Genomic DNA, 27,587 nt, shown 5'->3' with positions numbered 1-27,587 from the left:
AGAAATATACTAGAGCTATTCGCCGATGCGCCACGAAAGTATCGTCTAAACTTAGAAAAAAATCACGATTCAAACATTTGGTTAAGTAAGTTTACTAAAGGTCAATTCAGATCCATCTAGATATATCACAGGCCATGTACTTTGAAATAATCTTTGTTTTGTAAATCGATTCACGAAAAGTTATTTTGATTTAAGTAAGATTACTAAAAGTCGACTTACAAAACCATGTTACAGTGAAACATTTTACTTTAATTGCTTCTGTCAATAATTTATATCATTCTTCCAATACATTTTCATAACTTTATATTTCTAAACTTTATCAAAGCAAATTCGAAAAGCCTATTCAAAAAATATATAAATTACGGTGTGCCGAGATGAATTCAAATAAGCCTTTCGAATTTGCTTGGATAAAGTTTGGAGATGTAAAGTTTATAAAACTGATGTTTTAATACGTTGTGTAAACGTATTAAAATAAAATGTTTCAATTATAATCTTACTTAAAACACAAGAACTCATCATTAAGACTCGATTTATAAGACGAAGCTGTACATTCAAAACTTTATACATCGAAACAAACTAAAGACTATTTCAAAGCACGTGGCCTATAACATGCCCAGGCAAATATGAATTGGTCTTTAATAATTTTACTCAAACAAGATAACTTTCTGTTACGAATTCGACGATCCAAATTTACAAGACGAAAAACTATAGATCTAAAACTTTATACACTGAAACAAACTCGTAAGAACTCCTCAGACAATACATGCACTACAAAATGCCGAGGTGAGTTTGAATCATATTTAAGCCTCGGTAACAACCTTTTAAATTCGTAAAAAGTGGCAAGCGCGAGATATTCTATTATGCGGGGCTGGGTGAATTTTTTTTACATTAGAATGTTTATTATTAGCTATGATTAGATCTGTATGATTGTCACGGTGACGCGGACCGTCCTGAGAATTCGAGATGAATTCATTTATTAATTTTAGAGAAACTTTGAGTGATTCAAAGCGTAACTAAAACCATTAAACAAATCGAAATAAATAAAGAGAAAATAAAGCAAATATCTCTTGATATTTAACTCGAGAAATAACTTACGCGAACGTGATTTGTCGTTTCGTCGAGCTTGCAACTTTCACGATGTACAAGGTATAAACCGATATTACGTAACTATGCCTGATTTATTCTTGGGTGTTGTGTGCTTCGTATCTCTAACTCTTCATCCCTATAACCACCTTATCATTACACGTAATAATTGACAACATTGTTCTAAGGTGAGTTAATTAATAACTTCGAATCAGCTGGCTGGCTCGCAACGACTAGTGTATCAATCAAAATATTAAATATCACTCGCACGATTGATCAATCATCAAGTCGAAAGGCGGGCAGCCTTTAAATCTAACCCGAGTACCCAATTACTTGCTGAATTTGATAACGATAATCCTCACTAACTGGATACTCACGTTAAATTATATCTTTACACGTTATTTATTTAACAAGCCTAGTTCTTCTTTTTTCGTAATTAGTGTATTTATAATCAAGAATGTTGATTAAGGATCGCGTGATTCAGTTGATTAGGGATGTATCTATGATTAAGAATGAAATTTGGGAAAAAATGATTATAATATTAGCCAATTTTGTATGCATATATATATAATTAATAATAATTGGCTAATACTATGACCATTTTCCCGCGAAATTCATTCTTGATTATAAGTACATATTATTCCTAATTATGTAGAGAACTGGGCTTGTTAAGTAAATAACGTGTAAAGATGTATAATCTAACGCGAGTATTCAGTTAGTTATGGTGAATTTCGTAATGATCATCGTTAAACAAAATAACTTTAAATTACGAATCCGATGACTTAAATTTACAAGACGAAAAACAGGGAAAGGGTGTATCTATAATCAAGAATGAAGAAAAATGATTATAGTATTAGCCAATATTATATATATATATATATAGACATATATATATATATTTATTTATTTATATAATATTGGCAGAAACACTGTACCTATTATAACCCTATCAACGACTTGCGGCATAATATGCAAAAATAGAAAACTTAACTAAATATACACGGATTCTTACATCTGTTTAAACACGCCCGCATATACACGCACACAAATGTATACATACATATACACATATACATACATCCCTCCCAGGCATCTTCATCGAACACTTTATAGTCATTCATACGTTTTCACTTACATTAGTAGTATTTGCTTTTGTGTTTTCAAATTTACATAAAGTACAAACTTATGAAAATCGAGAAAATATAACATAAGTTAGTATCCTCGTCATTCGTAATCATTAGCTATATATGCCTTCGCTTATCTAGCTAATGATTACGAATGACGAGGATTGTTCCGAGGATCAATATAGCTCAAAGAACAATCGAGTTCAGGTTTTCTGTTGGAATGTCCCAACTATATCAATCGTTTGTACAAACCCGCAACATCGATTGTCTATCTGTCCAGTTTCTCAAATTATCGAAATTTTGTCAAAAAGTTCGCTATATCATTTTTACACATATTTATTACACACATATACTTATATATTACAACAAAACTGCACTGTCCAATTGTCCGATACAAAATTCCGACGCTCCATGCGATGTATCGACGCGTCGACTGCTTTCAATGGACTTATTACGAGCAGCAAATAATAACAGCATTATAAAGATTCTTCAAACGCAGCCATCAAGTCACTTTGCATGTTCATATCAATTTGACCAGCCATCTGGAAAGAAAGACATCGAAATAAATAATTCATAATTTATTGATGCATATATGTGGATGAGTGAGTTTTGTTGATTCAGTAGTTGATACTCATGCGAGAGATACTCAAGCGTTTATAACGTCGAATCGTCAATGATTCGTTTCGAAATAAAAAGGTACCAATACGACGAATATATTGCTGAATTTTTTCTCAAGCAAATATATCCGTTCAATGATACATCGAGACTTTTGTTGATGTAAAATAATAGTAGAATCCTTCGTAAATATAAATAGCATTTATCGCAAATGTAGCATCTGCGAAGTTTTAACAATTTCTCATCTCGCAATTTCTCTTCACAAAAAAAAATTATATGTAAACAATTTTTTTATATAACGACATATATATATATATATATATATACACAAGGTCTTTAGAAGGTTACTTAGAAATCTCTGGTTATTGACGCTTAAACTATTTTACTTCATTACATTAATTAATCTATCATATATATACTAAAACAATAGATCCTGAAGAGATTAGCGAATAATCTTACATAAAGTTTCAATATGTATACACGTATATATATATATATATATATATATATATATATAAATATATCAACGGTCAACAATGTATTTAATGTATCAATGTATTCAATATGTATCAACGGTAAATCGCTTAAACGCAAATTTTGCGTAGAGGTCAATATGTTATTTTGGTACAAGATAGACTCAACAATTTAATGAACCAAGAGATCTCAGATGAATGTATTTAAAAGTATTTCTAAATATTTATCCGAAAAGAAAAGTATATCATACTTATATCTATTGAATGTCGTTGTTATTTTTACATGTTGATTATTCAAAACTTTTTAATACATAAAGAGCAATGATTAAAATCTTCTGGAAATTATTCAAGATATTTACGACACATGCCACATCAAAATCCAAAGTCATCAGAAATCAAATATTTACTTCACCTAGCATAATCAATGTTTACTTCAATATTTCTAGGTCGTGACGAAGCTTATGACGTGATACAAGAGGAATTCGTATCATTCGATAATAAGTTCGTTAATACTAGGCATACCGAAACGATCGACTTATTTCCGATCAAAGGAATCAAAACGACGGGTATTAGAGAAAATACATCATGTCAAAGAATTTTTTTGTAAGTAATGTACGTAATTTCACTCAACATCAATTGATTAAACAAGTAAAATGCACCGTTATAAATTTATATAATTTTTGCAGAAAATTACGAGGTCATTTTGACCTTGTCCTTTTCGCTTTGGTCTTCGGTGGTTCCAGCCTTAACGAATAAAACCACAGATGTAAAGAGATATCAAAAGTACTCACCGCCTCGCGTCGTCGCCGCTCTTGTTCCCGTAGTCTTTGACGTTCTCTCTCGGCGGCTGACCTGTCCTGGCTGGACGAATGACTCGGACTGCTGCTGTCTGTGTCCGCGATAGCCCTCACTTCCTCTGCCCTCGTCGTGGCCGCCATGGAATTGCCTTGTTGGTCACCGACGTTTTTCCTGGCCTTATCCATGGCGTCCTCTTCCTCCCGTTCTCTCTTCCTCTCGTTCTCCTGCCGCAATCTTTCGCGTTCGGCCTGCTCCTTCTGCTGTTGTTGCCTACGCATCTCCTGTTGTTCCAGAAGGGCCCTTTGCTGTTTAATATGTAGCGGCAAATATACAATTATTCACGGGGTGGACGTTTATTCGGAAGTGAATCCAATAACTTTGACGCCACGACGGCTTTGTGAGAAAGTGATGAGAATTCAACAATCTTCGTCGATGATATAACAGTAAACAGCGGTAATCTAAAGCAAATCCTTTAGAAACTTGAAGTAATCTAAAACAAATTCCCTGGAACTAGAGAAAATAACATGAATATTGACATAAACATGCTTTTACCTTCGAGAGTTTATTCTGTATAATATATGAAATAAATTAAATGATAGTTTGAAAGTGGATGTTTTCATTGCGATATGGATCAACTTTTCTAACTCTTAATCTTCTATCTCTTAATCTAAAATAATCTTAATCTAAAATAGTCGATAACGATTAATTGCACAAACTTTTATCCTTGATCATTTGTTTTGTCAGTATAGAAAATACAATCGGAAAACGTACTCATACTAAAGCGTCAAAATTATAGAAGTCTTTCCAAACACTTACGGGAGCGGGGGTTTTAAAAAGAAATAGTTGATTCATTAAAATGAAGAAAGAGAAAATATTGTAACTAACTCTATCCTGCTTTTCTTTGGCCTGTTTCTTGAAAGCCTGGAACGAGTCTCGGGTTGCGGCACTCTTCATACTGCTACCTGCTGCCGATGACTGCGGACTGGATGCTTGTGCCAAGGAAGACCAGGATGACGCATTTTTCACATTCTGCTCTACACTCTGTGTATGCAAAATCTTGTATTTGACTTCACACGACAAAATAATTATATATTACATCTGGGGACAATCTGGGAACTCACAACATATTAAAAAAAAAATAAATAAATAAATAAAAAGTAACACTAACATGCGTTTAAATATGTATCTCTGCTACAAATTTCTATTAATTTTCATTTAATAAGATATTGATAAAAAAATATAAAATAAATGTAACACTTAAAATACTATAATATATATAATACATGTAATGTACTATATATATATATATATATATATATATATATATATATAAATAAATATATAATAAAAAATATGTATAAAAAGTGACAAAATTAAATTTTCGAGGGATAGCTTTTATTACCTTAGATTCCAGTACCTTATTTTTGAAGGCTGTTGCAAAATTTGCAGAAGGAGTCTTCGACTCGGGAGGAGTCATCTTCTTTTCGGGCATGAGTTGACTACTGGCATGATTGTTACCCATCGGTGGCATTCCTAAGGTGTTCATTTCTGCAAAAAAAGCTCCTGCTAGAGCAATAGTATTATATGTTTGATTAGTAAGCGATTAGTAGCAATTCAAAAACACTTATTAAAGCAGTGCTTGTATATTACTGAGCAAGGAAGAAGTAATTCGTGCGATTAAAAGTCACGCAACATCAGAATTTATGTCGAGGAACACAATGAGCTTGAGCGAACGCATCAACAAGCAAAAGAGAGATAAGCGAGTATAAATGTTCATTTGTAATGTTAGTACATTGCGTTAATCTCCTACATAACATCGGCTCGACCTATTAATATCGACTGCATCAATAACTGTTTCATGGATTGCGTATTAATTTGCTATGATGTATGAATAAAAATACGGATGAAGGTAAGCTTGTTTGGCGATTAACACTAGCCAGAGTGGATATGCTTTAAAAGGAAAAATAAATATTGTACACAAACCGTCCATGGACTTTTGCGTGAGCTGAGGCTGCGAAATGGGCAAGGGCTTTTCCTCCTTCTTGATGGGAATCTGCGAAATCTGCATCGGGATGCTTCCCACCATAGGAATGGACTCGAATATCGAAGCTACATTGCCCACCATATTGATTCCCATGTTCATTCCCGGAATACCGTTATTGTTCAGCATGTTGGGCGGCGAAGTCTCGCGTTTTATACTCGGGAACCCGTTGGAATGCTGCTGCGACATCGGGACGTTATGGGAATTCTGTATGTTGGTCAACGGTGCTGTGGTATTGATCATGCTCTCCAACTGATTATGCATGGACATGTGCGCCGCGAGTCCTTGCGACAAGTTCATGTTCAAATTCGCCATACTGATGTTGCCCAGGTTCAGATTAGAAGATATACTCGTCGGCATCATGTTCACGGGCTTCACGTCTGGTAATAAATTCAAATTGGTGTTGTTATTGTTGGTATTATTGGTCGCGTGGGAAGCCTGAACGAACGGCGGCTCCTTCTTGACCGCGAGCGACGGATCCAAAGATGGCTGCGTAGTGGGTACCGCAGCTATATGTAGAAAAAATTAATTAGTTATCGACGCACACAACATGCTTCCCTCTCATATCCAGAGACGAAAAATCATCTCATGCAGGATTGTTCTAAGAAATATGCCAATAACCAAAATTATGCAATAATAATAATGATAATAATAGAAATTACATGTGGATATACCCAGAGTATTGTACGGTTGCATGAGGTCGGACTGTTGACTCAAGTTCGTCCCGTCTATGGACACGGGCGTATTCGCACTTGAAAAGGAACTAATGGACGTTGGTGGTTGCTGCGGTGGCTGCTGCGAGACAGCTGGCGAGGCTGTCATGGAATTCGTATTCGTCGGTGTGACGCTATGTGGTGGTGTCGGCACGGAAACCGACGGTGTCGGCGGATTGGACGTCGCTGGCGGTGGCGGCGTCGGTTTTTTTACAGGAGCAGCAGTAGCCATAGCCGTGGGTCGCGATGGTTGCGCCGGCATGGACGCGTGACTCACAACCGGCATACCTTGTGCTACTGTAACAGCAGCCACTGCGATAGGTTGATTATTACCTCCTAAAAGAATATTTGTTGCATTACATGTTGTATAGGGTATGATGTGTTGCACAACATACAACACGCTTTTGTTTCTTTGTTACATCGTTAAAGGTTTTTAATGAGAAATATATTTGCAGAGGCTGAAAACTGTTTCACATAGCCGTGGTAAAATTTGCGAATGAACGATAATAATGATGTACTGATTATCGCTTTGGAAAACCAATGACTGCTAATTAGCGAGGAAAAGACAACGAGAAAACAGATCAGTCTGAGAAAATTTGCAATGTCCGATAAGTGAAATAAAAAACATTTAAAAGTAAACTTTATACGGCTAATTTTGTCGAAAATTATTTTTGAAATATGAATATTGAAATGGACAATATCTCTTCAATATAATTTCGGCTATATGAGAATTCCCTACACACCGTGACGTTATAATTACCTTGTTCCGAAGGAATATTGCTCGGCTGAGTTACAGTCGACTTTATTATTGGTCCCGTAGCATTTGTTGGTGGTTGACTATTCATTAAGAGAGCTCCGGTATGATTCAATGTAGGTGCCTAAAGAACATCTCATTTATTTAATTCACAAGCAAAAACTATTACTGCTTTGCAATATACAATACACATAATATAATTTATATCCATATCAAGTACAAAATACCTGTGTTATATATAGTAAAAATATTAAAATTTAAATAATTACCAGTGCGAATTTCATTATGATATAACGCGAAAAATGAATAACTTACTGATGAAACTGTAGTAACCGTTGTTGTTGTTTGTCCCGTACTTGGTGGATTCTTTTTCGCTTTCTTTCTAGGTGAACGATTGGAGGAGTTCCCTTTAAATTCAATGTATACAATTAATCAAAGTGTACAATGCACGCGCCAACAGTATGTAAAGAATCGAAAATCGACGGAGATCTAGCGAAGTGCAGAGCGTAGAGGATATTGCCAGCCATTGATCCAATCAAGAGTCGCTTATCGATAAACGCGGAGTAACAGAACATGTCAACGTGAACGTAACATATAGCAAATTAAACAACTTCGAGCGTATATTTTCTAATAGATTTTATTTATATGCTTATATTATAATTGTATCACTGTGTACAACAATGTTAATTTAAATATTTCAATTGTAGCTTCCTCTCTTTTTCTCTCATTTCTTTTTTTTTGTGGACTTTCATATAATCTTAATGATCTTTTTATATTAAAAAATCTGAATGCGCAGAACAATTTTCTTCATTTCTTCATCCTACGTAAAGTTAGTCGTACTCAATTTATTTACGAATAATTGCGTGTGCATATATATATATATATATATATATATATATATATATACATATACACACATCATAAATACATACATACCACACGCGCTCAACACATGCATACATGCACAAGAATGTCGTTTAGTCGTCGTACATACATACATATATATATATATATATATATATATATATATATAGTTACGTACATATATGTATGCAGGAGCACGTTCTTACTCGCTTTCTTTCTTTCTGTTATCCTTTCTCTCTCTTTCACGCTTGCTCCACTAAGGTAGCGATATAATCATGATTTATTACAATAATAATAAAATAATAGTAATAATCGTGTAGTTGGCGGAAGTGACGATTATAAAATATTGACTACAAAAATCATCAAACTGCCGTCTCTCAGTATTCACCTTTGTGAGTGTGTATGTGCATATGTATGTGTGTGTATGTGTGTATATATCTATATATATATATATATATATGTATATACGTATATGAATTTCATATATGTATATACATATATATGTATGTATGTGTATTTATATATGTAATATATAAGAGTAAACAAAGGTCTGACATAAATGGTACAATATGTGGGGCTCAACTTAAAGATGAATGATACAAGAGTGACACACTCTTACAAACTGATTAATGTAAATTCAAGTCGTAGTTAGCGCAACACTGAGATCGGTGGCAAGAGACTCCTGCTCGATGTTTTGAAATGTTAAGAATCAGCGACGTTGATAATGTATATAGAAACGAACGACAGTAAAAAATTGACATGGCTAATTCCCCTTTCTCATTTCTGCATCACGTGCTTTCTTTCTTTTTTCAAACGATCCGTGATAACAATTAAGAAATCACGATGCTGAAATTTGCCAATAGTGGATAAAAATCAAAAAGAAAAGAAAGTTTGCGACCGACAAAAGAATATATGCGTTCGCTAAAGAATATAATTTGTTTTTAACGAACGAAACAATAATAACGAAACAACGAGAAGGAGTTTTATATATATACCAGCATATCTTAATTTATATAATATAGTTAACTGGACCACCATATATGAGCCAACCGCGACTCCGAACGCTCTTACATAGAATTAATGTCTATTTCACTTGTTTAACTTTGTGTATGCACTTAAAAAAGTTGCGCGCACATATGCGCGCGCGCACGCGCGCGCGTGTGTGTAGCTTTTCCTCTGTAGATGTAACTTATAGTTATATTTTCATTAATGTTTTTATATTTATGATATATTAGTCTTTTAATATGTACAAAACGCGTATGCTCCTGTCATTTTACCGTTTAACTATTTTAAAACTCACGATACGCAGAAAACAGATGGAACGTACATGCAACTCCGGAGAGAAGAAGGATATTAATCAACGGTGTTAAATAAAAGTGCTAGTTTAAAGGAGTCTCTTTTGAGCATAATAAAATATTTTCACTTCGTTATACAGATCTCGCGCATTATGATTCTAGCAGGAAGAATGACGTTCCAGGTTGGACAAGAAGATACGACGAAATAGAAGTAGAAAGTGGAAGGAGAAGAAATGATAAGTGAAGAGATTAAGACGCGTGCTTGCAATGTATTAGAGTAAATGCTACAAAAATTTTGGAAGGCAATATGAATATCGTTATAAAATGCCCTATACCTCGCGTTACAAGCTAATGGTGATTGTATTTTAATAGATGCGTCATATCTATCTAGTTTCAGTACACGCTGTTAATTTGTTCTTTCCATACTCTAGCTAGTTAATTCGCGAATTTCTCTATTCACTTTCAGTTATTTCGGGAAAACGTAAAACCTGGTAAATAACATTACAATCTGTCCAACTGTCCTCTCTCTCTCTCTCCTCTCTCTCTCTCTCTCTCTCTCTCTCTCTCTCTCTCTCTCTCTCTCTCTCTCTCTCTCTCTCTCTCTCTCTCTCTCGTGTGTCTACCGTTAAATGCTTATATAATTCCGTATCATTAATTTTCTTAGATATCAACGAACACTTTTTTTCTGACCAATTGTGGCTTGTTTGTATAGAATTATCATAATAATATTAATTGCCCTACTTTTTCATCGTTCTTAATCCTCGTTTTTTTTTTTCCCGTCAGGACAGTAAGTACGTTTGCTGAGTGTACGATTCATGATACTATTTAATTGTACTCGAGTGCAAATTCGATTAGCCTTAATGCTCATGTTCAATTATTAAGTGCTTTCTGAAGCACCTTAGAATGTTATTATCGGTATTATATGTTCACAATAAATCTTATGTATATAGTTTGCTATATATATATATATATTTATATATATATGTATATGTAAAAACTAAATTTACACGATATATCTCAACAAAAAAAGAAAAAAAAAAAAAAGAATTTATGGAGCAGACATTTACATGTAGAAAAAATATAAAAACAAGATATCGTTAAAATTAATCTTGATTAAATTCGTATAAAAGATTTCCTAAAAATGTTTTTTCTTTTTTTTTAGTAGGACGGGTTAAAACTAACGTTACTTCGAAAATTACGACGATATCGCGATTACTCGGGAATTCATGATATTTACAACATATATGAAGTTATATTGCGACGAGAAGTGAAGTTTACGCTTAACGGGAATAGCGGCTACTATTTCGTACAGTAAGGCATGTAAAACCACACCAATCTTCGTAGTTCATAATTACCATTGGCATAACGATATCAATTTTCCAATAGAAAGAAGACACACGTTACCAACACTTCCCCTTTTTAATCATTTCAGCGATGAGAAAACTGACAATGATCACCGATGAAGAACTTAGCGGTAAATAGAATGAAACGACGAATAGCAAAGCTTAGAGGAGTGCAAACAATGTGTTTGGAGGCTAGGGCGCCTTGTGTATACATGTATGTAACGTATACGTTGTAGAAACCATTTCCTACACCTATTTTCATCCCTTTTCCTCCTCCTTCTCTTCCTCTACCTTCTCCTCCTACTCTTTCTTTTCCCATTTACTTTCTTCATTGCGACCGATCTCGACTTCTTTCCGTTTCTAATCATTTTCCCGTCCATCTTTTTCTTCTCTCTATACCTTCTACTCCTTTACACTTTACATATAAACCTTGTACATATGTGCTCAAAGTCATTAATTTTGTAAAAAGAAAACAAAAAAAGAAGAGAAAAAAAAAGAAAAGAAAACAAATGAAGTCTGTCACACAGTTTCGAATTCACATGTAACTTTGTGACTCCGCACATCCTTTTTAACTCTGCAGAGTTCGTCACTAATTACTTTACTCGGGGTCTATGCACTCTCGGAATAAGTCGACAATAAGGAAGATTCGTATTCGTACTCACCCGTCTCACGACCACGTGACGAGACGTTGCGAGACGAGACGTTTTTGATAATTGACTGTCGTAAAGGAAGCACATGTCTTTAGCTACGATAAGTTAAGTCCGGAGTGGAAACAGTAACCTGAGGTATTGTAACACTAGGATTGAGTATCCTCGATTGCTGAGAAGAATCTCACAGCTGTTTTGCGGAGATGAGAAGCTCGCGAAGAGCGTGACTTACTTTGTACAAAGCAACTCAACAACGCGTTACGCTACAAACTGTGCTAGCCATAGAATGCGCTGACTCGCAAAATCCAGCCACCAATACACATTGTCTGCATCATTTCTTATCCGTGCATTCAAATTCGTTTTATTTACACTAACGGGCATCTTTTGTAGGTCCACATAATCTCAGAATGTATGTGTGCGTGGAAATGAACGTCGAGGAGGCATTAAGCGCAGTCTCTCGCGTCAACCAGATAAATATATTATAACACTTTCTTATGGTTTAGCGTGACGCCTGTTAATATATGTCTCACTCTCTACTAAATTCTGAGAAATGATACGACATGAATTATGAATCGATGCGAGGTAGCAAACTTAATGATTTAGAAACACAGTGATACAAGTAATAATGCTCTGCTTATCGATTAATGTAAATAAATATATCATAATTTGCAAGAGTTAATATATTGCATGATGTATTCGTACTTCGGGTTACGTGGGGGCAATTATCGGGGGAAGCTACGGTATGTAACTTACAACCAAGGTACTAATATTTGACACTACAGTCACGGCAACGTCGTTACGTATCACAACAATGTAACAGCTCCGCATCGATGTGTGTGTATTGAAGTTCTCAGCCATTTACCGGACGCATCCGCTGACTTTAAGGATAATCTCAAAACTCGCAAAAGGGCCTCTCTTACCGAACCCGAAGACGGGACTGCAGTGAAAAATTCAGTAGCCTTGAGTAACAAACTATACCTTTCGACTTCCGAGCAACAGAATGTATCATCAACACCGATCGGGCAAGAGAAAATAATCAGTTGTTCAATAATCAATAATACAACTCGTGAAACAAGCTGGCATGGCATATGGTATCCTCTAAACACAGTCTGCACTCCACTAGCTCACCTTTGTTCTTACCATTGCATATTGTCTCGTAAATTAAACAAAAACTATATTTGAAAACTCTCTTCTCGTGTGTCAAGTTTCTCACAATTCCTGTACATAGCTTCTAGCATAACCGCGATGATATCGTTTATAAGAAAGTATACGAAATTACGTTAAATAACATATGGCAAATTCAATCTCGTCGTTCGCTCTCATTTCGTGACGAAACTTGACAGCACGCTCGTACTTGCGTAGTTAATATAACGCAGCACTTAAGTTACATGAATAACGCCGTCCTAATAAATACTTAATTAATAAGCAACGTTTTAGCAGCTTAAGAAGATATCTGCGACATGTCGAGACATCCGCAATCCCCATTTGGAAGAAAAAGAGAAGAAAAAAAAAGAAGAAGAAGAAATCGCGTTTATATCTAGTTTGTAACTTCCTTCCTTCCTTCCTTCCTTCTTTCTTTCTTTCTTTCTTTCTTTCTTTCTTTCCTTCCTTCCTTCCTTCTTTCTTTCTTTCCTGCGTAGTATGTTGCGTTATTAACAATGCATCGGTGTTTTCGATTGTTTCATTTGCCAATACGAAATTGGTTAGGCACAGAGTTCATATAAATATTCTTGGAAGTTCTTAAATCTATCACCAAATCATGAGGCATTATTTTTCGAATAGCTACACACCTACGAGAATGAAACACACGTATGTATATGTGCGTAGCGTAGATTTAAAGAGGATCACGTATATTAAACAAATTAAAAAAGAAGTATGTGAAATATATAATTTTTGAGCTTCAACAGATTTAAATAACATATTATATTATGTTTCTCTCAAAAATACAAAAAAAAAATTTCTCCAACATCTTACCGAATACCAGCAGCTTGATATTGGTTATTGACATCGAATGTACTGACGCTATAAATCTAAACTTATATTCGTACAACAAAAAGCGTTTGACGTAGACTTTAGACAGCTGCATCGTATAATTGTGTAACGATTGCATGTAACAAACATCGTGACACTCACTTTATATAACTGTAAAATTAGATTGCCAAACGAAAATATCATATTGTTATTTTACAGTTAATATATGTATATGTATGTAAATAGAAAATTCAGTACACACAATGCCGCATGAAATGGTGAGTCACTTTTAAATGGCTATGAACTTCACATCTACGTTTCCGCCCCATTTTTTTGTTAACAAGGAATTCATTGTACTAAATTTCGATAATGACACCGATAACATCAACCAGCACCGATGGAAAAGGTGAAAAATATGCAATAAATCAGACTTTCTACAAACGTAGAAAAATCGTCGTCCCTACAGATGGTAGCTTTGCTGAACTTAACAATGCATCAACATAAATCACTAAGTAATTCATGTTTCGTATATTTACACCAAATATCGTCTCTTAAAATTTTCGGGCGGAAACGTGAATATGGAAATCTGTGCTCTGTGTGACATTCGTAAAGCGATGATAAGTTCATCACGAAGAACTCGCACGCGATGTTCCCCGAAAGTAACCCCGTAATTTTGAGTCTCACTGAAGAAACCGTTCGTATTCCCTTTTCCCTTTTGAAGACGATTGGGTCACAGTAGTTCTTTGTTCCCAAGTAAATGTTTAACAGTACCAACATATTTGTTGTATTCATATCTAACCTGCTTCGCTGTCACTTGAGTCACTGGAGCTTGTGGAAAGAGAACTACTGCTCGAATCACTGTCACTGCTAGTACTGCTCGACGCTGAAAGCCGCGAAGGTCCAGTAGCACCACCAGTTCCGACCACATCGACAGATTTATTGCTGTCCTCTGTAAATATACACGTACAAACGATTTTAATATTGTGTCTTCATTCGAGTAAGTTTTACCAGATTTCCCATTCTGCGTACGTACGCAGAAAAACACATTGTGTCTTGACAGATCCGCAAGAAAATGTACAAAATGTTACAAGAATAGAGGATGCAAACATTAACCTTTCTTGGCAGTCTTCTTGACGTTGCCCAATTGCCCAGTCACATCTTGTAACCTTTTTTCCAGTTCTTGTTTCTTTTCTGCCATCTGCTCGTCCTTAGACTTACCGCTGACTTTTTTGTCTATATGAACATATCATATACAACATTTAAATATATAGAAGCACATCGTTGCAACTTGCTTTATGACCCTTGTTGCCGCATTATTACTGTTGTGTGCAAGCATCATTCCTTCAGTTAAACTTACTAGCATATTTAAAATATTATATATCTATAATACTCTGAATACAACACTACGAATAGATCTTTGTTCTATAAAACGCAGTTTTTGGAGAAGCGACTACTAAAGTATTTAGAAGCTCAAATTGAAATCAAGCTTATAGTAAGACTTACGTGGCTTTTTTCTCAGGCATGATGCAACGTAGCTCTCCAGTTCACGAAGTGTCGATGGTTTTAGCGTCTCGAAGTCGATTTCAATCTCATCCGGATTCGAATCCCTCAACGAAGGCTCTCGAGACTGTATTATGTGTACGACACGACCTAATTTGTCACCTATAAAAGGAAAAAGGAAAAAAGAAAAAAGAAAAAAAAAACAAAACAATTAGTAAAAAATTGCTATATCTTTTAAAAACTTTATAGTTCTGCCATACAAACTCTTTATTGTTTAATCTGTCATGTTTATCCAATATTGGCTTATTATCTAATACAACGGCAATAAAACGTATCTTACCAGGTAGTTTATTGATATCCAAACTGAGCTGTCGCTTCTCATCGTAAGACATGGGTTTAGCGTTATCCTCGTCTTCCGAATCGAACGTCATCGGGGGCGGTTGATTACCCGCATTCTTCTTCTTATTTCCGGCAGATCTACTGTTAGCCTTCGGCCTTTTAGTCGCTGTATTCGCAGCAGCCGCAGCTTTTCCAGGTCCTCGGCCTTTCCCTTTCGGCTTGGCGTTCGTCGCTGCTGGTGGTAAGTGATGACCCAAATTTCCGGCCGCATGGGTCTTGTTAGGACCTACTGCTATAGCCGAATGATGAAGATCACTACCCATACCACCAGGCATCTTCAAATCGCCTGCTCCCATCGCGACGCTAGCTATACTAGCACCAACACTATCTGTGACATTGGGAATACCGCCGCTTGGTTTCATCAGTTCTTTCATGGCACCAGTATGACTGGCAACAAGGCTACTACTCTTATTGCTCATGGGCTTTGATTTGGTCTTATCAGGTTTCTTCTTTTTACTTTTCTTTTTACCACTCTCTTCCACCAATTTCCTCATTTGTTCTTGCATGGCTTTTAGCTATTAATATCAAATAATATTTAATAATTAATTATTAACTATTCGCTTACAAGATGTAGAGACAAAATTAGGTTACTTTCCGCGAAGACCATGTAATTACATCTCTCTATTGGACAAAACATACCTCTTGCTGTAAAGCGAGCAACTTTTGAGTGCGTTGTTCCTCGCCAGAATCGTCGCTATCGGACGAATCTTCTTCACCGGAACTACTGGCACTACTACTAGTACCTTTCATAGGTACCATGCCACCCATTGGTTCGTCCGGAATTTTCGCATATCTAATCATTATACATAAAGTTAATACATAACTTTATAATGGATTTAGACAATATTTTCGAAGATTTGGAAATGTTGTCTAAATTGGCCGAGGAAATCATTCATTTTCGAACCTCATCTCAAATATATCTTGAAGTTTCCTAGCCATCGAGACGACATCATGATCTGGTGGATTATATTTGTAACAATTGGTGAATATAAGCCGGACGTCACTTGCAAATTCTTGTGCAGTTTTGTATTCACGGTTGTCCATTTTAGACTGCAAAAAGAACGAAATTGTGTATCTTAATTGTATGTCCAAGCATATCCGTAACACTTTCTTAGTGTTCTTTTATTCTAGGAATAAGTATAAAATATAAAATAGTTCAACAAATATTTGGTGTCTGGTTTCCAGTATACACTTTTTAAAGGATTTGGGGTTTTGAAAAGTTTGATAGCAATATATCAGTATAGTAGCATAGTCAAAAATGCGAACCTTTACAGTACCAAGATCCATAGGTTTTTTGATAATCTCATGATAGTCATGCAGGCCTAGAAGTTCTGCATCAACCGGCTTATAGAACGGCCAGGCGTAACCCTAACGACAAAGATATGTCATCAAAATCATATTTGTAACTTTCGGATTACTACCGCATCCTTTGAGAATCTGTTTCCAAACAATTTATTATTCTACACAACGTGTAAATATTCTAGGCAAAAGTTAGATTATCTTTTTTCCTAAAATAGACTAGAATATCTAGAAAAAAAGAAATCAGAAACAATTCGCAAACAACACGCCAGCAATTAAAAATCAAAAATGATTGAGTATTTCTTCATACTTTCGGACCCTATAACACAAAATCATGATTTAAATTCCCTTGATGATTTATGTGACATTATTATTAATGTGACATTTTTTTGAAAAACAAAATATATTTCAATTACCGAATGCTTTTTGGAGAAAAGTTCTTTCAAGATGTCATTACAGCATTTTAGTGGTTCTGACAATTTTTCCTTTGATTTTCCACCAGCATGTTGAGGCTGAAAAGTAATTTATAAAAATGTTACATTATGCTATGTAAGAAAGATTCATGTTAGTTTTTTATTTCGACTTTTTGATTGCGAAGATTTTATGTAAATTTAATTATTTATGTCAATCATCAATCATGAAATGTAGTTATACATTTTTATCCAGAAAAATGCCCTTATATAGATCAAAGATAATATGCATAACTTTAAATACTGAAAAAATTTAATAAATATATAGAAATTAGAAATGGAATGAGTTTCGTTTATCGGTCACCTCGCTTTACTTATTGAAGAAGGTAACTCGGAAATTAAAGAATTTTCAAATTTTTAAATTAAAGAATTAAATTAATAAAAGAATTAAATTTAAAAAAAGAAATTGAACAACTTTTTAATTTCAAGAGCTTCCTTGTTAAAAATATTTTTTCTATATCCATTATAATGGTATCCAGCAATCAAGGAGTTAAAGATTTTACATTGAAGGAGAAAAAAGAAATTTCATTACAATTGAAAAAATTGACTTTAAAAATTAACCTTCTAGTTTATATTTTCTTAAACATTGTCATATAAAAAAATAAATATAAAAGACTTTATACTCATCTCATAATGTTTTATAATATATGACTAGTCATATGTATACGAAACTATTTCAACATATACTGTAAAAATAACATCAGTAGGATAAAAATGATAAGACAACACAAATGAGAGGGAGGAATATGAACGTGTAGTAATAAATGTACCTGCTGTGCCATTGCCCCCATCAGAGGCATATTGGTCTGATGGAATGGCACTAAACCATCTTCTGCTTGCCTTGTTGGCTGAAACAGCCATGTTACGAAACGTTGATTAATGCATTAATGCATTGATGAAACGATATGACTATATGTAACGATATGACTATATGCAAGGATTAAGGATATTTACGAATGCTATGATGACGAATGCTTACGATTATAATGTATTATAACTTGAGAATATATGATAACTTGCTTTATGGACAAACACAAGAAGCCGAATAATACAGATTGTGAATATGTTGATACATTAATAAGATTTACATGTGGATTTTGAAATCAAGTAATTTCTAAATACGAGAGAGACATTATGTAAAATGATATTCTATCCTTATAAATTGTCGATAAATTGTCGTATGTTTCATAAACATGTAGGTATACTTTTCCTGTTTCTAGTTGAAGTACAAGATATAACATCGAAGGTATACAAGACAAGGAAGATATAATTACCTTCTTAATTTGCCTGCCAGACTCCCTTCTTGTAGGTATTTTGGCGTTCTTAGAATCCATGGGTGCATACATAGGTTCAAATGAATTTGCTGTAGGTGTCGTGGTATCAGCCTTTCTTTTCACTCCCTTTTTAAGTTTGGCAGGTTGCGACGGAGGCATGACAGCAGGTGCCGTGGGAACTTGAGGAGGTGGGAGTACAGCTGAAGCTGCTTGCGGATCCATTGCTGGCTGTGCATGGTAACCTGTGGTCGGAGGGACGACTTGTTGAGGCAGAGAATTGTGAGTAGCCATTGGCGCGACGCCCATGCTTGCTGGTGGAGCGATGGTGGTTGTGTTTGTACTTCCAGGTACAGACACTGGTGCTTGGGTGCCAAGAGGTGGCATAGGTATGACACCCGTTGTTCTAGCCGCCGTAGCGGAAGGCGCTAGACTGTTAGGTACGCTAGAAGTAACGGCAGCTGCACCTGAAGCAGGTCGTCCTCGACCTGTACCTCCTGCAACTCCACCTGCTGAAACACTGACTCTTCCAGCTTTTTTACCCTTGGGTCCTTTCGGCAATGGTGGATCCAACTCCACCTCTTCTTTTGGCATTTGTGCAACCTAAATGATTATTATTGTATAGAAATTGTTATTTTAGCATTCATTAAGTAGCAATCTCCCATTATAAATCTTAAATTATATATTAGTTTATGGAAACTTTATCCATTAACTGCTTACTGCGTCACACAACACAAATATATTAGATATAGAAATACTGATGATGTAAGACGGAAAGTGTACCTTTGTAAGAAATAATTTTTCGAGAGCTTGTGCCATGACTACAACATCCTCTCCAGGTTTGTTGTAGACATAGCAGTTGGTGAACATAGTATTGAAATCTTGGATACACTCCTTCCCACTCCAATAATAGGTATTCTCCAATCTCTTTTTGATTGTGCCCAAGTCCATAGGTCTTTCGATAATTTTGTGATAGTCCTTTTGAATGAAAAGAGAAATATTTTTAATAAATATATCCGTAGCAATAATGTAAGCTTGTTTGCTAACTCTGAGCAGTGATGAATAGTGTTTTACCTGAGTACTTTACAAATAATTATGTCCATGATATCAATTGCAATATTTATGAATTGTAACGTACTGGCAAATTGAGCTTCTTGGCGTCTACAGGTTGTTGGAAGGGCCAGGCAAATTGATGCTTCCATACTGGCTTCAAAACACCTTTCAGTAAAAATTGCAGTTGATTCGTGATACGTCCTGGACGATTCGGCGGTGGAAATACCGGCGGTTGAACAATGCCGTTCACAGGTTCCAAGCGTGGTTCATCGCGCGGAGGCGGTTCCTTCGGAGGACTCGCTGGTGTAGTCGAGGCCTTACCAGGTGCGCTCGTCTGCATTATATTTCGTACGTTTTACACGAAAAGGATCAAAATATATTTTGCATTCACTTTAATATCTACACGTAAAGAAACATAACGTTAGGAAGCATCCGATACTACGGATCATGTATCATGTACCATGCATTTTAGGTTATCAATCGCGGCGACGTATTTGTGTGTAGCTTTCCCAGACGGATGAACAAGCCCCACCACGCGATACTTGTGTGCGCATCCAGAAACCTGCGCGACCAATCATGTGACCGCGTCGGCAGACTCGTGCTTAGATGCAACGTGATATAAAAGTTATCGGGCCCTATCCGCTCTTTTTTACCTGCCCGCAGCACTCTGCTGCTCTTTGCAATTTTTATCTTCCACCCTACCGCTCACGGATTATAAGTCACGGCTTATAATTTGCCGACAATTCTTCGCAAGATTATAGGTCAAATCGCAGGAGGTGCAATCGAAACGCGAAACATGCTCTTTATATTTGCGACAAATGTTGACACACGAGTCGTCCGCATACACGGGAAAAACTTCGTCCCTAATTCATCCCGATTTTAATAGATGGAAATTTTAACGTCATTTGTTGTGACACTTTCTGATGTCTGATTTTGCGACGAACGGAAGCGATAAGCGACTTCTCGCGGTAGAACGCGTACGCGGCTGAAGCGCGAACGTTCTGCTAACGCTCGCATTATTACGCATGCGTGAAACTTGCTTCTTCATCTAGGAAGATCACTGTTTATACGTCTCATATTTGTGCAAAATGTTAATGGCCACGTATGTAAAACGTGATACAAGTAATAAAAAGTACGATCTACGATATAAAATACGGATGCTATTGTTAAAGAGAACCCTTACGTGTATTAACGTTAAAATATGTGCGAGTATATAAATTGTACTTTCTCTAGGATACGTATTTTTGTACATATATACACATTTGTGTGCAGGCGCTGTAGTAAGTTAATGACCCCCATCCATGCAACGAGCGAATTAGGCTGCTAAATATTTAATTTCCACAACCACAGGCAAGCTAATTTGGAATTTCGTGTGAGGAAGCCTTCACTAAAGATCACAATAGGGCTCGAGAGAAATCAGATGAGAACTTATAAATGAAATATAATGGCATCTTCAAGTCATTTTATATATAGTTCATGCAAATTCATCAAATCACATTTTTATATCGTTAGAGCAGAAATAATCCCGTAAACAATTAAAAAGATGTTACGCACTGTTTGTACATTGCATAAAAATAATGCATAAGCCGTATATAGATGTCGATATTGAGAATATTTATGATACTAAATGATTACTAGACATAGCGAGCAAAAAGAATCTTGTATCTACAACATCAATGGCTTTACCAATACAATTGTAACAGTATTTTTCGTGGTTCTATACTAATTAAAAGTTCACTAAGATTTGTCCGCAAAGTTGCATTTGTATTATTTAATGCTGCTAGTAGAGTGAAGCGAAAATTACGGATTACTTATGATAGCACGAATTATTAGTTTGCCAATTCATATTTCAACAATATAACCTAGTTGAAACAATTGTCAACAAGGTGTCTCACCTTCGGTATATTACACAGCCTTTCTCGCTCCTCCACATCTAACTGTAATTCATACGTACTATTCAGTCAAACAACGCTCTCTCAATACGGAAAAAGAAAAAAAAAGGGGGGGGGAACAGAAAAGTGAATATTATACGGGGAATAGAATTTATAACAATACAATATTAGGAAGTATGTGGTATCCAAATGTGGGTAAGGTAATAAAATTCGATGCACGATACACAAATCGTATTACACAGTCAGACGGCAGTATAACAATTTGCATGGGATCGTTTATAACGGAATACCAAACACGTGATCCATATATAAATCACCTTTCGATCATTTCGAGATGAATGAAGAAACGATCCACGTTTTATATAACACGTTACACTGTGAATACATGCTGATGCGCTGCGTAATATGAAATGCGCTGAAACTATGGGCATCGCTGAACAGTACAGGTATATTATCACAAAACTTAACGCAGCTTCGAAATATCGTGTTAGTAAATTAATAAGCAGGCTGCATTCTGCATCATTACGAGTTATAAAGAAATACAATGTTTATGTATTACTCACGGAATTGTTCTGCGAGATGTTGTCCACCTGCTGCATTCTGACTTCAGGACTGCAACAGAAAGAAAATAATACAATGAGATTTATTTCTGAAATAGCGTGAGGAGACGATTTTACAGTAGAGCGAAAATTATCATGTTAGTTGGATTATACGACGTACATTTTCGAAAGCATTACATTGACTGCGCGCTAGAGGATCAGAATTAGTCGTCCCACTTATCAAACAACATTAATGTTTAATCAAGAAGCATTAATGTTTCGTTTGACCGCATAGAGACCGCATAAAGAGTATATTTCCAGATTTATTTCACAGAAAGATTTCCTTTCTTTGAGTTTACCCAATATATTTTATAAGACCAAGTTTCCCTAACATCGCAATTTACGCAATTTATTCCGGCTTGATGTTCCGAATCGAATGTACCACCAAATGTCGCTGATCGGAAAGTTGCGATCAGAAGATTTGTGATCAGAACGTTTGCTCCTTTTTCTCGATTAATCGTTTGATAGTATAGAGCTCATCCAGTTTCGGATAATGAGCTTCACCACTGACTAGGTAAGAGTAAAGACCGTCAGTTTTGAGAGGATTCAGCGTGAAAGGAAATTAAAAATTTTGCTGTTTAATAACATCCTATCTATAAATTCTGTCAAATCAGAACAGGTGATGGATGTAGAAAAATATACCAAGATATCTAATGTACTGTGTATGTAATGTATGTAATGTATAGTAGGTCTGTATATGTGTATGTGTATATTTTTTTTTAGTAATATATATATATATATATATATATTAATAAAATATCAAAATAATCGTAAATTGTAAAATTCTTTTTACATCCTAAATATCCAGATACTTATATCGAATGATTGAAAAGAGTCTCGACATGATCCTTCTTCAATTACCTTCTGTGACCTCTCTAGATCTTTCTTGGGATCACAAACGCTTGCCCAAAGCTGATGGTCTTTAACAATACCTCGACGGTGGCTTCACACCTACCTTTCCGACAAATATGATACATAAATGCTATGCAGCAGGTAACTGCCTTACGTTGACGCTTGACGCTATGAGGCTTCATCAACAATTGAGATGCCGAGTATAGATTCGGAATCGAGCGCGGTAGCTCATTAATCGCTCGCCAAGGCAATCACGCTGCAACCAGGAAGATTGGTGCCGAGGAGGCATAACACTACTCAAGCCTACCGAATGGTAGTACTTCGAGTGTCAGCCTTGTATACTGCAGCGACACTCCGTACCTCCAGTCAAGACTCGTAACATTAGCAACATCTGGATAACATAACAATAGGACCCCGTATTGTAACAGCCCCAACACAGCATTGCTTTAGAGCAACTTGTACATCTAGATGTACTCAGAAAATTTATATATGCACATATTATTTATAATGTACCATGCAAAACTGAATAGTATACATGCTGGGAAAGCGAAAACTATTCATCACTATGTAATAAAATTATCTTGAAATATTAATGTCTTTACCATTTTCTTGTAAAATATTTTAATAAATGTGACTGATATTATAGAAAATTGAATTTATATTTATTGAAGTGAATATATCTTTATATAAAATAAAATAAATTTTACATATATTTTATAATTTTATATATAAATTTTTTGCACTATCTCTTTACGTAAATTGTATTCTATATAAAGTCTATGTAAAATATGTGTCTTTAATATATAAAGGCTGTTTTGAGATTACAGAATGTGCTAATACAACCTGAATTTATATACTGAATGTATATTGAACATATTTCTATATTTAATATCTAATTACAGGTAAGATATCAATACACAATTTCTTCCATTATTATATACATATTTAAGAGAAATTAAAAATTGTATCAACTTGTATATTCAATTTGTATGCATGTAAAGTCTAGTACATATTACTCAAATAAAATTATTGTATTAAATTACTATTAAATTACTGTATTATCAAGTAAAATATTTAAAAAAGAATTTATCCTCTTATCTAAATTTTCAAATGCAAATATTCTTTATAACGTTTGTTACCAACATTATTGAATGCAAATTGGTTTTAAAAAAAATTGTTTGTCTCAACAGTATTTCCTCAGTTTTTGACTAAATGAATATCTCTGTGGACACGTATAAACTAAAAAATGTAACTTACACTGGTTTAATATCTTATTACTTAATTCTACGTAAGAAAGGAGTGATGAAACGATCAAGAATCGTACAGTAACGACAACAATAACAACAACAATAACAACAGAAGAGATCTGTGACGACGAACTTTTGAACTTGTGCGAAGATGCAACTACAGTTTTACGAGTGGAGCATGGGTTTATCTGACACGGCATACCTAACCTGGTCGAACCTGATCGAACCTCAACCTGAATCTGAACGAATTGGAATTTTACGCTTCTAAGCACAAAAGCTCCTCTTTCTCTCTTTTAAACCCACTTAGGTTCGGAGAATCTGGGTACGTGGTTCGGTGTACCTCACAGGTAGGTGACCGGAGTAAGCCAAAATGGAAAGTTTGTCAAAAGTAGCACAGGTATCTGGTACACAGGTATAGAAAGTGAGGTGGCTATTAAGATGCAAAATTGACGATACACAGAAAGAGAGAAAGAAAGAGAGAGACTACACGTCGTGCACGACGACCGTTAAGATTTTTCTCCATTATCCGTGGAACGACGAGGTTGCCGGACGCGGCAACAGGAAGGACCTTGTCACGGAATGATCCGCGCCATGAAGAAGAGGCTACGCGCCCGCAGCGAGCTAGGTATCAAGGGCAGAGAGATAAGAGATCTCGCGCTCGAATCGAACAGGTGCTCAGTGGTCGCAAAGAACATCTGAGGTGGGCAGGAAAGGAGAAAGGCGAGATACGCGGGCGAAAGACGCGAAAGAGAAATAAGTACGGCGGCGGCAACGACGACTATACTACTACACCGGTGGTGGCGGCATCGGCATCGGCGGCGGCGGCGGCGGCGGCGGTGGCGGTGGCGGCGGTAGCGGCGACGGCGACGACGGCCGTGGTGGCGGCAATGGAAACGGCAGCGGAGAGTAAAGAGAGAGGCGAAGAGGACGAATAGGTGAGGATGGTGCGGGGAAGGGTAACAGATCCGCGCCCAGCCGATGCACCTAGCCGACACACAACAAACATGAACAAGCCGCCGCGCGAAGAATCCAGACAGCCAGACAGCCAGACAGACAGACAGACAGGCAGCCAACCAGTCGAGCGAGCGGACGATGGAGCGAGAGCGAGATAGCGAAACGACTGGCGTCGCGGCGAAAGAGGCCCGTCGAGGACTCACAACGTCTCGAGATACAGCCGGGCCGACGAATCCGGCCCCGCGCGCGCGCGGAAAAACCCGGGCTGTCTCACCGGACCCTCGTTTCGGCATAGGTCTCAACATGGCGGGTATGGCCGCTCGGGAAAGAAAGCTCCCAAGGGCCCGCCGTCGCGCGCCGCGCTTATGCACCAGCCCGCGGTTATAACGCGCCACGCGCGCCTTTACACACACACACACATACAACGCACGTACGTACGTACACACACACACGCGCGCGCGCGCACGAACACACACACACACACCTCATGTAGTCGATTCACGATCGTGCACCGTGTCCGCTAAACTAAAAAGGAGTTCGACGCCGTGCACGCACGACCTGATCACTTACCTGCGTTAGCAGTCCGCTCGTCCAACCAGGGGGTACTCTCTCAATCCAAAAACACTACCACTACGCCTCGCCTCGCAGATACTTGCACTACGCTTTCTCCCTCGCTCACTTAGTTTGGTCGGTCGGTCGGTCGGTCGGTGTTATGGCCGCCGCCGCGGGCGCGAGTGTGGCCCCACCGTATATCACGCACTCACTCTCACTCGCGCGAGCGCGAGCGCTCGGTTCACATACGCGCGACGACGAACGGAGGCGGCGGAGGAGACGCGAATCCGGCCAACTAGTCCCGCGGAATCGCGTGCGTGTACACGCGCCGCACTCACCGCAACGAATATCGTATTAGTGGCTCGTGGCGCGGCTCGCCGACATAACTGTGGAGCCGAACGCGGTCGTAGCAAGCCTCTCCGTGCCCATGACGATCTTCGGATCGAGAAACTAACGATCGCAGCACCAACAATGGCTACGCACTCTTCCGCGACGTACCGACTGGTCCGATTTCACCGTTCCGCGCGCACACCAACTGCACCGTCCAGTCCACTCCGCCGAGCGCGGCCGACTGACGCCGAGCGCCAAGCCGGAAGCCGAATGAGCGCGCGCCAATTACGAACGGCCGCAGCGACGTCTGGCGGACTCGTGGCGCTTCAGTCCGTTAGCTGGTAGATCTACCGTCGATATGGACTCTGTTTAACGATCCTTGATCCTGACAGAATCCCGTCTTGGAGCCCGACTTGCGGATTTTTACACGTGTTATATCTTCGTGAGTTCCACGCGATTGCAGCCCGTGCTGCAGAGTCTAAACTACCGTCCGGCGCGTGCGCGCGCGCGCGCGCGCGTGGACGTTGCTCGAGCTTCTAAAACCAACTAACGGTGCCTCTGGGGTCTGTCGACTAGATCCGCCAAACCTTTGCGTACCGTGTGCTGCGACGGCTTGGCGAGTAATTGGCTGGGTCCAATCTACGATGATCAAAGTACGAGTATGTTAGAATTGTAAGCGCAACGACCTTCTCACACATATATATCTCATATATATATATATATATATCTTTATTTCTGATGTATGTATACACGGTATTCAGTCGAAATTAACGGTTCGCTTTCATCATTCCGTCATTTACCCATGATACACTGCTTCAGCAGCGAGGAAAAATGATCCCGTGATCCTAACGCACGTAATAGATTCGGGGAGGAAGACTGAGAGGAGGAGAAGGTGAGGGAGAGAAAGAGAGAAAGAACGAATTTTCTCGCGGGACAAAGTTTTTCAGCGCAACGGTAAACGACTCATCATCGTGCAATCCAAACATGCAAAGTCGTCGATCCGCACGCAGCGGAGAAACAGCGGTTCGATTCCGCGTTCCGGTCGTCACTATTGCGTCGCTGTGGCGCGATGCATCATGGGACGGGTATACACGTAAAATCCATAATTATTGCACTGTATAGTCTTTCGATCTGCGACGCATTCACGGAAATTACATCGGGTACATGCGATAAATAACGTTATTATTTAATAGATTCGATAGCGCGCGACGATGTCATCGCGCGTTTCATATAGCATTCCGTTGGAACGTACAGGCCCTTATACTTAACGTTGTAGCTAGTTCCGTTATCCTTAAGCTAACATGGCGATGCGTAATAATTGACCTTTGCCTTACGTACCGCGTGTCACATAAAACCGATAGAACAGCGCGACAAGGCGATGTTACGCTCAAGTACAAGTACGATTAATTCCGTCTGGAAGTCGCGGATCTCGGTTTTATCGGCAATCG

At 37.4% G+C, this 27,587-nt stretch overlaps 1 protein-coding gene across 17 annotated transcripts; it reads right to left on the bottom strand.

Annotated features, from left to right (window-relative positions):
• Positions 1 to 2,343: 2,343 nt before the first annotated feature.
• LOC105190044 (homeotic protein female sterile) lies at positions 2,344 to 26,175 on the bottom strand. 17 transcript variants are annotated; one of them, XM_011152580.3, is made up of 24 exons: positions 25,828 to 26,175; positions 23,160 to 23,447; positions 22,169 to 22,217; positions 21,609 to 21,650; positions 19,799 to 20,047; positions 19,444 to 19,638; positions 18,664 to 19,263; positions 18,160 to 18,237; positions 17,336 to 17,431; positions 16,887 to 16,988; positions 16,525 to 16,670; positions 16,260 to 16,413; positions 15,562 to 16,135; positions 15,225 to 15,383; positions 14,835 to 14,954; positions 14,521 to 14,670; positions 7,917 to 8,008; positions 7,608 to 7,725; positions 6,797 to 7,183; positions 6,077 to 6,643; positions 5,496 to 5,656; positions 4,979 to 5,134; positions 4,087 to 4,398; positions 2,344 to 2,749 (listed from the first exon to the last, which is right to left on the bottom strand). In XM_011152580.3, exons 3-24 carry the CDS (start codon positions 22,202 to 22,204, stop codon positions 2,684 to 2,686), a joined length of 4,560 nt encoding a protein of 1,519 aa, XP_011150882.1. In that variant the 5' UTR covers positions 22,205 to 22,217; positions 23,160 to 23,447; positions 25,828 to 26,175; the 3' UTR covers positions 2,344 to 2,683. The 17 variants fall into 17 exon arrangements, with proteins under 17 accessions (XP_011150882.1, XP_011150898.1, XP_011150824.1 ...); XM_011152596.3 differs by having other exon boundaries at positions 5,511 to 5,656; XM_011152522.3 differs by lacking the exon at positions 2,344 to 2,749 and having other exon boundaries at positions 3,986 to 4,398.
• Between the last annotated feature and the right edge of the window lie 1,412 nt (positions 26,176 to 27,587).

This window comes from Harpegnathos saltator, unplaced genomic scaffold (genome assembly GCF_003227715.2).
Source record: "Harpegnathos saltator strain DR-91 unplaced genomic scaffold, Hsal_v8.6 scaffold393, whole genome shotgun sequence".
NCBI lineage: Eukaryota > Metazoa > Arthropoda > Insecta > Hymenoptera > Formicidae > Harpegnathos > Harpegnathos saltator.
Note: the sequence above shows the minus strand (reverse complement) of the source record. Positions and strands in the feature narration are given on the sequence as shown.